This window comes from Egretta garzetta, unplaced genomic scaffold (assembly GCF_000687185.1).
Source record: "Egretta garzetta isolate BGI_Z169 unplaced genomic scaffold, ASM68718v1 scaffold447, whole genome shotgun sequence".
Lineage (NCBI taxonomy): Eukaryota > Metazoa > Chordata > Aves > Pelecaniformes > Ardeidae > Egretta > Egretta garzetta.
Genome location: NW_009260397.1, coordinates 1,080,856 through 1,093,705, shown reverse-complemented (window position 1 = coordinate 1,093,705; position 12,850 = coordinate 1,080,856). Strand labels below are relative to the sequence as shown.

Below are 12,850 nucleotides of genomic sequence, written 5' to 3'. Positions count from 1 at the left end.
AAGGGTCTTCCTGATAAGACCTGCTGGACTTCCTTGGTACGATTTTTGGGAGAAACGTGAAAGGATCTATCACTGGCTTTAGCCAATGCTCCAACAAATGGTGTTCCAGATATGCCAAACCCTCAACAGAAAGATTAACAAACATGAATATAGTTTTGATCCTGTATTGTTGAAGAGCTCGTAGAGGTGCAAAATTAAAGTCTTCCATAAAGTATCTACCTGACACAACCTCTGTTTCTGCGGATAATGTATTTAATTCCTATTTACATTTATAAACCAGGTCTAAACTCATTACTACCTTCAACTCCTAACTTCTGAACTAACAACAAACATGAATATAGTTTTGATCCTGTATTGTCGAAGAGCTCATAGAGGTGCAAAATTAAAGTAAACACCAGGTCCTTCAAGATGCTCATATTTCTAATACCAAGACTGAAAATAACTGCTTTTTATGACACAGTTCTCAATAGCAAAACCCTGTAATAATGATGGGCTAAAATCTATCAAGGTTGGGAAAATAAAAATAAACAAGAGACCAAGCAACTAACAAAGTCATTAACTGTAAAGTCCTTGGAAGTGAAGTTCCTACCCCAAGCAGCATGTAGGATGATTTCCAGGCATAGAGCACAGACTGATAAGGACGATGCCTGTGGGTGCCATCCCTTAACTGTTGGGCAGCGTTGAGCTAGGCACACAGCTAAACCCCAAGGAATCCCCAGATACCCAGCAGTTCATGTGCTCCCACATGCAGGATCCAGCTCACAGCCCCTCTGCCAGCTACAGGACGCAGCCCTGTCAGAGGAGTCACCTGCTCATAAGATCGATTTTGGCCACTCAGCTGTATAGTGATTTTCAGTCACACTGCATCCCGAAATAATTTCAACTTGCCTAAGGAATGTACATGCAATATAGAAACTACAGGGACACAAGCACCAAGAGGTGTATTCCAGGGACACAGGACACTATGGGCGAGATTACATGAAAAAAGATGGAGAACTGAGAAGGTAGAAAACCACAGGGAGATTGGCACAGATGTTACCAAGGAAAAAAAAAACACCTCCTGTTCTAATATTAACAAGGCTGTGTACAGAGAAAAACCAAAGAGAACAGCACCAGAAAAGTAGAAGTAGGAAGAAACAGAGATGAGCAGGAAACAGTTTCCATGAGGGTAATATATTGTGGAAATGAGCTCTAAGAACAGATAAGCTTGGATGGCACATTCAATTCATTCCCACAGCTTAGATATAAGCACAACTCGGAAATAAACTAAGGATGAATGTTCATTGTGACCACTGCAAACAAGAACACCTATCTTCTAAGTTTCCCAATTACAAAGGTTTTTAAAGAGGAAGATAGACCTCCAGAATAGGAGCAAGCTGCACGTATGCGTAAGACAAAAAGGATGGCCAAGGGGATTGCTTTAATATGATCCACACCGATACATCCCACCTGCCTCGCCTTCAGCTATGCTGTTACTTTTCGCCAGATGAATTGACAGGTCTATTGACGTCACTCCATGCTGTACAGCCTGTCATGTCTGCTCATGTATGTTTGCATCTTTCAGCTCTCACAGCAAAAATTTGCCACACAGCCTCCAATACAGACATCTCTGAAGCAAGTGTCATCAATTCTGTCCTCAGTGACTGCTTTCTACTGTTTACATAAACCCTGGTACTACTGCACAGCCCTCTCTGTGTTTCATGGGTTAGCACAAGACAGGAGATACCTCTCTTCTTGGTAATACTCTCAAAAACTGTAATATTCTCAAAAAAAAAAAAAGAAGCGGAAAGCAACATAGAATAAAATGCCACAAATTTAATTTTATCCTGAATGCTAAAAAAAGCACTGTAGTAGTATCAGAACAAATGGATTAAGGACTGAAAAAGTCAAAAGTCAGTGGAATAAGATATTTTTCATTTTTGGCTGAAAGACACAAACAAAAGCACCTGCTAAACATTATCTAAGGCTACAATTAAATCCTATAGATGAGAGAAAGACATGTACTGCGTGGCTTCAAGGATTAGTCATGAATTAGAAAACTATTCCTCATGGGTGACCAGTTTCAAACCAGCCTGTGTTGACAGTGGTAACGACTAAGTGAACGTGGTGCCAGCCCATTCTTCCTTCGCAGCCTGGTCCGACAGCTTGCAGCCGGAGCATGCTCTTGGTGCGGCAGAGCGGCTCCTGCACAGCCACTGCACAGCCCTGGCCTGTGAGCAGAGCACTTCAGACCAGGCACCAGCCACGCCAGCAACGAGCTCAGCTAAATGGGGATAGATGGCTTTGGGAGCACAGACCCTGCATAGTCACTGCTCACAACCCTCATTTCAAGCCTTAGCAAGAAGACTGTCCACTTACGGTTTTTCTGAAGTTGATCTTTTTTATTTCAGTTCTTGGTGATTAATGAGTATTTTTTCTTTCCCCCAAACAATCCTAGTTTATGAAGCCAAGCCAACTTTGAGCAGGAATTCTGTTCAGGAGTCTCAGAAATACTCTCAGCTGATTTACAGTTACAAATTATTCCACCACTCCTAAAATACACTTGAATATTTAGATGTTATCATCTCTACTAAATCAAAAAGGTAAAATTAACAGTAACAAAAGCTTTTCTGAACAGTTAAAGAAAGATACCATCTCATTATCTTTTGAATTTTATAAAACAAGTATTATTAAACATTGCAAACTTGTTAGAAGATTTCAGGGGCCTGCAAATTCCTACTGTATCTTCAAGGATGCAATCATCCATCTGAGAATAACAGAAAAGAATATTAACTTACAAAGCTAAGGGGCAAACAGGGCACAAGCTCCAAGCACAAACCATGGTGCATCTGTTTCCATTAGTAACGGAACAGATATTTTGCTTTGTGATATAGAAGGCATACATATTTTCCTGAAATTCTACAGCAACTTGGGGTAGAAAAAAAATGAAACAAATATGTCTCATAAATAAAAAGTGACTAAGGAGATAACCTTACAGTGGGCATTGCCAGCAAATGAGACATAATTTCTCTCCTCTCTAAAGAAGAATGATTGCATCATAATAGTGTCCACGACCAAAAATATCAAGGAAACATCATGTTTACATTTTAAAAGTAAAAAAAAAAAATTATAATAGTTTTACCCCAGTACTACAAGTCCAGCAACACTCAATCTTGCATCATTTGATAAGAATTAGGTAGAGCACTGCAGAGCAACTGAAGTAAAAATCCAACATTATGCTGTCATCTCGTATCTGAAACGGACACTTGAGGCAAAAACTCTCCTCACCGATTCTCTCCACTGATCTTCATTGCTTGGTCCCTAAAGGTTCCAGGCAAGGAGCTTCCATTAATGTCAGTGGAAACTCCCAAAATGGGAAAAGTGAGCAGCAACCAAAAATAGCCAGGCAGCTATGCAGCCCTAGCACAACCCCCTGCAAAAAAATTACCAGTCAGATTTTAATAGCCTGTCATTCTCCTTGATATAAACACTATGTGCTACCTTCTGGCCCCATTACATAATAATTCGTCAAATACCAACTGACATAGCGGAGGTGACCTAAGACCGCACACTCGTAATAGGCAGAATCCTACTGATAACCACTGGTACAGTATTTGAAGCGCTTTGAATCCTTGCAAATAGCTGCCTAGGGTCTAGCACAGAACATCACTTTCCATCCACTCTCCTTCCCAAAAACATTCATCTGAGAAAAGTCATTATTTCTGCATTTGACTGGAAACAAGAACTTTGGAGCACTCTCACATAACCATAATAATCACCACAGACCAACAAGAATATTTTGTTATGCTGTGGTTCATTCTTCAGCTCTCAAGAAATTAAGAGAGATTATAGTAGCATGTTTCCATGTCAAAGGCCCCAAAGTACATTATAAAGAATGTAAGAAAAATGAAGTAAACCAAACAGCTTACTCCTCAGTGGAACACTGCCAACTCTGAGGTGAAACACAACTGTTATAAAATAGCACGCAGCAACACTACTGAGAAGTCTGAAGAGGAACCAGAATAGAACACCATGTCCAGTTGACAGTAAGTTACCCTGTCTGGATTTGATCATAGGAATGCCTAATAAATCAGCACTGCAAAAGTCTTCTACAATATCTAACGAAAGTCCATTATTCAATTTTCAGAAATAAAAAATGCACAGTGACTTCTTGGACCATTATTTTTTAGACCATGTAGTGGTCTATTGCTAGGAGCATTATTGTCAGATTTCAGGAATAGACAAAAGTCACCCAAAATGGCCCAACTACTTGAGGATTTGTGCTCCCCTACAAACACAGCTCTCTCAACTACCAGTTCACACACATCACATCATCTCATCTCTTCAGTGTAGGCACATTAAAGCTACGTATTTGGGAAGCCTACAGCAAGAACACCCATGCAGAGTCAACCCAAAAGCATACCTGCTCATGAGCCTACTGCCTCTGACCAGCAACAGAGGCTCAGAAAAAGGCTGTAAGAAACAGAGGATGATTAGAGTAACCCTTGGTAGTATTAGTCATCTCCTCCCAAAGGAACCAAAACCAGTATGTTTGCAAACTTTGTAGACCAATCACACTGCAAACCCTGGAATCAGGCTGTATCCACAGTAAGTGTGGCAACTTCCTTGGAGGCCAGCAAAACCAGTTTTCACAAAAAGAGAAGAAAAGCCAAGTTCACCCATATTCTGGCAGACTACATTATCAGTAACAATCCGTAACTGGCTTGAGTTCACTTTTTCAAGACACATAACGATTATACTCTTACCTCACAGTATTAACGAAAGACAAATACTGCAAGACAAATTTTCCACAAGAGACTTCTAGTTGGCCTGCTTTTGTATGTCCCAATTTTACACGTGCAAACTCTCTTGAATTTCAAGTGCAAGTGTCCACACCAAGCATATATACACACCCATGGAAGAAAAAGATCCTTTTTTTGAAAGAGAGGTCTGGCAGGAAATTGAAAAAAGCAAAAAAGTTTAACATACTTCAAACTGCAAGATCTTGTTTCTAGAGGACAACAGCGAAGGGAGGAGAAGTACAATATCCATGTCAGAGCTCCATCACTTACAATCAAAATGACATACTCAGCAAAACTAAAAGACTCAGAAGAGCAAGTAGATTGAAAAGGGATGAATTTTTCATTTTGTGTATGCTTAGTTTTGAACTTGGGTTTAGGTAACAGCAGTGATGTTTAGGAGTACACAAGAGAAACTAACATGATGTTCAGAGAATCAAGACAGAAGGGAATTCGATGCATAATGCACCACTTGCAAAAAACAAGTGCAAGGATAGATGATGATTTATAGAGCATAAAGATTGGAGTAGCAGGTGAAGGGCAAGAGGAGAAGAGAGAAAAGGTTCCGGTGAAGTTATGCAGGAATGTAAAAGGAGAAAAATACTTAAAGTAAAAGGAGAAGCACTAAAGATATTAGAAAACTGTGTAACATAACACATCATTGGCATTAACTCAGTGAGCAGTTTTTCAAACAGGCTGTAGAGGAGCACTCAGGATGTAACAGAACAAGTGCCTGCAGACAACCATGTGCCCAGAATAATACTGAGTTGTAGAAATCTGAGGGATTCTGCCCCAATACTGGTTCTGCATGTCCCTAGCACAGTGATGAAAGTTAACTAAACAACTTCTCCACAACACCACCACGATGGACTCCAAACACTTCACACATCCTCCCTCCAAGTTATCACTGGACACACACACGGTACAGAAGAAAGCTGCTGGATAAGCTCTAGATTTGATTGTGACTGGTAAAATTTTGTTGTTTCCCTACTGAGACAATAACCAAGCACTACAATTATGCTTTTCCTCTTCCAGGTCACACCTGAAAAAGAGAAGCACACTCTACAAGAGCTTCCCTTCTGTTTGGCAAGTGGGTCAGATATGCAGCATCCACTATACCAGAGTGAGATGCGTTACCTTGACCAGATTTCATCTGTGTTGAACACTTAACCATATGAAAGATTAAACATTGCTCATGGAAACATACACAGTGCAAAAACCCCAGGGCTGTACCATTCTTTACTAATGTCTTCCTGTATAGGGACAAATTCTCTCCCATCCTGGTAAAACAACACTCAAGATATCTACAGAAAAAAAAAAATTATTCGCTGACACAGGTAGCAACTATAGCTTCCTCCCTTCTTGAACCTTCAGCTGTTCTAGTATCTTGAATCTAAATCTGGCCATATACCTCAGCAAGGTACAATGTGGTATATCTCTCAATCAACAATTATGCTGACATCAGTTTAGACAATTATATTAAAGGAAAAGGCCAGATTCCTAGATTATTTTATCACTTTACCACAGACTTTACCAGAGCTGATCATCCTTGACTCATCAGTGGGAACCGGTAAAGTAGGAGGTGAGAACTTGTAACGGTGCATCACTTGTTTGGAGAAGTCCTATGGGGCCATCAGGAGTACAGCTTGACTCCTACGCAAGGGCCCAGAAACAGTATCCCCCTCACCCCATACTTAGGAGAGACTCCTAAAATGTTGCAAGACATGCCTTGGCCCATAACGACTCACTATGCTAACAATACTTTACTCAATTTCTCCTTGATACCACAGCTGTGATCATGCCTCTTAGTGCTTTGCAGAGTTAGAAGCACAGGTAGAAACTGGCTGGTTTAAACTTAATCCTGAAAGGATGATTGCAGCGATGGAGAGGAAAACATCCCAAGGCCCTGGTGAGCACTATAATTATGCCTTCTGTAAGAATAATCTCCATTCTTGTCCAAGTGGTTTGTAATTTCAGGGATTTACTGGATCTACTGCTGATCCTAGATTCTCAGGGAAACCTTCCATCTCACACAAGCCTATGATCTCACTTCCTCGTGTGTCTTATTACAGCCTTCTCTACCTATTTCATCCTTACACTTCGATGGTATAGTATCATTTCTAAGACCACCCCCAAAAATTACTTGAAAACAGGAGCAGAGCAGGATATTTTATGAAAAAGGTCCTTTGCTGAAACGTTCTACATCCACAGTTCAGCTGAGCACTGTATCATACTACACTTTCTGTGACCAGACCTGTAATTAGAAGGTATTTTCCTCATAAATGAGTTAAGGCTAGTCAAGAGTTTATCAGGTTCAATTTAAAGTATGGGTTTTACAGGTATCCGTTGTCAGAACCTAAACACTATGAACACTTATAAAGTACATACAAAACACATTCAAACATTAATAATGCAATACGCGCACAAACCAGAGCAAAGAGGTCGTACGAATTGACCTGGTTTACACAGCCATACTCAATTCACTGACCTGGAACAGCCTTTAATTAGGCATTTCCATACTTTTAAAACAAACATAGAAATAATGCCCTTTCACATAAATAACAGATTTGCAAATAAGTTTTCCAAACAAAATACAGCAGAGTTGAATCCATGAGGTGCTTAGAGAAAAATTATTCATATATGCCTTTTAAATATGGCATGGAGCCTAAAACGTCTGAGGTATTGGCATTTCTGTACTTTGGGCTTTCCTAAGAAAATAGAAACTACAGTCAAAAAACACATTTGGAATTGCTTCGCTTCAGCCACCATGTTACAGTTATGTCCTGCACAAGCTCCCACAACTTGCTGTATTCCAGCTGCTGAGCATGACTAAACTAACATACAGAAAGTCTTATTCGTAGGAGGCTATTCACAGGGGAATGAAGATAAATAGGAAGATGCAGTAACGGGATCTAAGCAAACAGCACAGGCACACTCAAACACCCAGTTCAAACAGTAACAGCACATCCTGACCTGTTTCAAGGGAAGACCCAATTCCTTTAATGGATTAACTCCTCCACCCTCAAAGTCATTTTGCCCATCACCTCCTAGGCTGACTGTTACCAAATACTTACAAAAGTACAAATTTGTGGCCTTCAGCTGATACTAATAATGCTCCCTAGTTGGCAAGAATATTGTTGCTGTCTTCGCATGACCTGCATTCTCTCCGTCTCCAGGATTAAAAAATAATAATCCTATCTCCACATAGTAATTCTAGAGCTGAACAACTACCAACCTGTCTTTCTGTCACATAGAAAGGCTACCTATATTTATTTCCTTGGTAAGATCCGCTAGACAGAGGCAACGTGTTATATCACTATCGACAAACTTACGGTCCCACAATAGTCAAAGAGAGCAAAGCCTGGTATCATCTTAAATGAGAAGTGTTACAGACTGAATCACCCTTAATCCAATTTAGGCAGGAGCAGAAAGGCCTGAAGTCACCAGCCTTCAAAGCAGCAACTATTTGGTTGCTTTGCAAGAAGAGCCTGAATCACACAAAGTGGCTACTGAGGTGGGCAATAAAAATTAAGTGTGGCTGGGCTACTGGAAGATGTCCAGATTGAGCACAATCTCCACCAGCAGAAGTTCTGAAGAGTTATGACAAGTAAAATAAAGTTGTTTCTCCAAGTAGCAACCCTGAGGGAGCACAGCGCCTGCTCTTCCATGTATTGGAATCTCCACTGAGCTCCATCAGGGAATCAAGACCCACCTCTGGCTATAGACAGAGGCAAAGAAGTAGGTTACTAAACTGCAGGTGAAACCTGCAAGAAGAGATCACAAAAACAGAAGAGTCTTTTTCCAAGAAAGCTAACAATAGCAAAAGTCAGTATGACTGCCGAGAAGTAGCAGACTGACAGCTGCAGAGACCCAAGTCCTCTCTCCTTTACCCCAGTACAGCACAAGCAATCACTGCACACACTTCCTCACAGTACATATTTCAACAGTCTGGATGGGACAATTTCTGGAATATTAACTGCATTCAGTCCCTTGCCTTCATTTTGCCACAGTAAATAAAGAGGTCAATACTGGGTTTAGAAGTGAAGGACTGTTTTACAGAGAACCATTAGTCAAACAATTCCAGTGATTCCAAAACCAGTTACTTAAAAAGTGATACCTGAAGGAATGAAGAATGTATAGCCTTGTTTCAGCTCAATTCTTTGGCATCGTTCCACCCTGTCTCCCAGAAAGATATCACTTTGCTTTCCTGAGAGAACCCATTCTTCATAAAGTTCTAGATTCTGCAGAGTAGGCGGAATCAGCCAGAAGATCTAAAAATAAAACAAAGATTTAACCATTACCAACAGCCAACAAAAATAAATAGCTGAGAAATTCCAACAAGTTTATCATGTGCTAGACAAACGAATGCGTAACACCAAGCCTGCTTTCTGCATAAAACACGTTTTCCAGGTGCTGTACACAGGGGCACACAACAGACAGCAGCAGCAATTAGTCCATGCGCTGCAAGTGGCAAGGTAACTGCCAGTTGTCATCTCTCTTTAATGAAACATCTTACTCAGAAGATGTCTGCACAGTTTGCTTTCAGTTCAAAACAATGCATCGGTATAGTACAACTTCGTTGGACTATATAGATGGACAGTATCTGTACCACAGAGATATTCAATCTGCTGTATTTATTTCAGTTCCCGTCATACGCTGTCTATAATAGAATTGGGAAAAGCAACCTAAACCAATAAAGATGTGAATGTAGCCATGCAAGCTGTATATTTTAACGCTCTATCCTGTAATATTTCAGTTCAAGCATAGCGTGCATGTGCACACTAAAGGAACATGGAATCTCTAAAAAGGAAACAGAAGCTCTAGCTGCAGAAGGAGACTTGTGAGGGCACTCTGACCCAACAAGGGTACACACAGCCACGTATTCACTGCACAACACTTCTAAACCGTGCAGCAATAACAAGCCTAAACACACTACCACCAACAAATAAAACATCTGATATTTCAAATAAATCACTCCCTTTGTTTCATAAAGGTGAATGGTGTCCTTCCAGTTCAGCTAACTGCATGTATATCAACAAAGCTAGCTGAAACAGACTGATCACTGACTAGCCCCCCCACCCCCAAAAAAAGACGGGGGAAAAAAAAAGAAAAAGAAAAGAAAGCAAACCCTTCCTTCCATAATAGGCACAGAGAAATAAAAATAAATATCAAACAAGATTCACCTACCTTCCCCCCACGGAAAACGTGATACCACACTGAAGTGCCTCCAAAATCAATATGAAAATCAGTGAAGCATCCTTTCACACTCATCAAACAGTACCTGTAAGCAGAGTGAAAGACAAAAATGAATCAGTCTGAAACAGTATTTTTCACGTCTTAATTTGCAGAGGTTAACTGCATGTGCGATACTGTTTCCACCAATTAAGTTTCTTCATTTATAGTACTAGGGTTTGCCTCATGAAGTAACTATAACTAAGTTTCCGCTGAAAAACGCGTATCTCAAAGGTTGAGTTTGCTATTCATACAACAGGAGCAAAAGCTTTCAGAGTTAAAGAATGGAAAAACATTAAAAGTTATGCTGTTCAGAAATATTTCTTATGCCACTGCCAGTCCCCGGGGTGATCTGTTTAATGCTCTCCCTTCACCACCTGAGAGACATAACCTTCTCCAAAAGTTGTATACAAATTGCTTCAAAGAGCAAAGTTTTGAAAAATCTAATTTGCTTTTAAATCCTCCTTCATGTTCTTTACCTACTTGCCATTAATGCCATTTTTGCAAGGACTGGGGGACAGAAACCTGATTTGGCAAATTAACTCCTTTTTGTTCACATTTCTAGGCATTTCTGCATTAAAATACATAAAGGAACCAGCTGGCCGCATCACTAAGTATCAAATCCACTATTTTTTAATGCCGTCTTGATTCAGGTTTTCAAAGCAGTTTAAAGTCGGCATCACTGGAAAGAGATACAAGAGCTCTCATCTCGCTGCATGAATCTCAAGCCTCCAGCCACCATCTGTAACTAATGGCCGAATTACAGCCGCCCTTCTCACTATAGGCACCTTTGCAAACGCAGGAAACACACACCACTTAACCCACTAACCTCTTTTCCTTGTTCCGGTCTCCGTTTCATGGCTTTTTTTTTTTTTTTTTTTTTTTTTTTTTTTGAGGGGGGGGGTTTTGGAAACAGTACCAGAATGGGATTTGTAAAAAAAAAGAAAAAAGGTTTCATTTAACTGTGTCTTTTTCTCATCACATTCAGGTAGAGAGAATCTCAGCAGTATGCAGAAGGCGTGCAGAAGTCCCTCTAGATGATAGGCTGGAAAGGACCTTACCATGTGTCTGCAGAAGGCTGGCAAATCAGAGAGACTATAGGTACATAAGAGCCCGCTGCCTAGCAACCACATCCCGAGCCGGAGTTCACAGAATGATACGCAATGCTGTCATGAAGACAGTCAATTTGTGGGCTTCAAAAAAGGTCCTACGCCTTCATCTCACAATTAAAACCTCTCCTTGTGCAATTACATGTCTCTCCTCTTGCCCACTCTGGATTTTATTTTTTTTTTTTAATCCTTCAGAAGCAGGAAGAGAGCTTTTTCTGCCCCTGGGGTATTTCAGATGCTTCAAAAATCACAGCTAGCCAAGAAGCTGTCTAGACTCTCAATATGCTCCATTTCAAAATATGAGTCCTTCCCTCCCAAATACATTTTTTTTTAATGTCTTCTTTTATGTTTTCTCTACCAAGATGTTGTTGATTACAAGTCAGATACAATTTAAAAACAATAAAAGAAGCCCAGAAAGGAAGTTGCCTTCCTTCCAGCCAAACTGCAAAAAGTCACAGATTGAATAATTGCTCATAAAACAAAAAAACAACATGGAAATTCTCAGTTTGTGGGCAGTGTTGAGTATTAGAGGTTCATGTTGTTTTAAAGTGAAAAATTCAAATTCTTATGGAATCAATTATTTTCAGTTTCCAAGAGGTCAGATGTAAAACACATCACACCAACAAAAATTTTCTACCTACCAACAATTACCCGTTCATATTAAGATATTCTGAAAGAGCATAAATGGCCTAAGCATTAGCTGGTTTTATTTATTCCTCAGTAGTCAATAATCTAAACTTGAAGCTGTCGATCTGTTTGCATTCAGAGAGGAAATAAACAGATTGAATTCTCTGTCAAATCAAAGTGCTTAAAATTTAGTTTTGTGAGAAAACATCAAGGCAGATATAACTGAACACGCAACTTTTTTTTTTTCCCCATTTTCCCTGTTTTCTTGAAACTCCTCTCAACACAACAATTTCCATTCCAATAAAGGTGGTTTTAGTGAGACACATATGGTGATTAATAAAAACCTACAAAGCATTTGGAGAAAAAAAAAAAACCAACAAAAAACAAACAGGTTTTCTTTCCATCCACAAATGAGCCATTCCATATTTAAATTCTCCTGTTAATCTTACAGAGCCGCTTTTGTCCAACCCGAAGAGCTACCGAAAGGCTCAGGAGCCTGAAAAAGCGATCTTCCGCCATATAGCAATCTCCCTTGTTGCCAGAGTCTGGCACAATGCCTTTGCATTGACCTCTACAGCTTCCTCTTCCAATGTACACCGCAGTCACATGGTCCCAGCACAGCTCCATGCCACAGCTAATCTTATACACCTCTCGGCTCCAACCTCAGTGAGCAGCTTCTCATCACTAACAGCTGCTAATTTGGGGAACGACTCAACTTTTCAGGTTTTTCCATAACAAACAAACAAAAAAATAAAAGCTAAAAAAAAAAAAAAAAAAAAAACAAAAAAAAAAAAAAAAAAAAAAGCCATAACACAGCATCCATGTTGAAAGAAATCTAGAAACTACATCCCACTGCGTGCTCTGGTCACAGCTCCCTGCCTTCAGTGCTCTGGGCCAGAGCAAGGTAAAGTGGGTTACAGGAACACAATCCCAAGTAGGGCATGGGGAGATAATCTGACTGGAGTTACACCCTGAAAAAACAGGCGATGCAAAAGATGCCCAACTTTAATTTTTTTCACAACTGCTACCACATCCAATCCCTGCATACTCCACTTTATCTCCCTGCACAGCCTCAGTTAGGGTTTTAAAACATGCAGCTGCTTG

General features: G+C 40.1%; 1 protein-coding gene across 3 annotated transcripts in view; it reads right to left on the bottom strand.

Annotated features, from left to right (window-relative positions):
* The window catches only part of LOC104130143 (lysine-specific demethylase 2B), an 86,482-nt gene that overhangs the window by 66,604 nt on the left and 7,028 nt on the right, over positions 1-12,850 (bottom strand). For all 3 annotated transcript variants that reach the window (XM_035898557.1, XM_035898558.1, XM_035898556.1), the window contains exons 2-3: positions 9,966-10,059; positions 8,896-9,049 (exon numbers count right to left, since the gene is read on the bottom strand). In XM_035898557.1, coding sequence (XP_035754450.1) covers positions 8,896-9,049; positions 9,966-10,059 — 248 coding nt within the window. The remainder of the gene's footprint in view (positions 1-8,895; positions 9,050-9,965; positions 10,060-12,850) is intronic.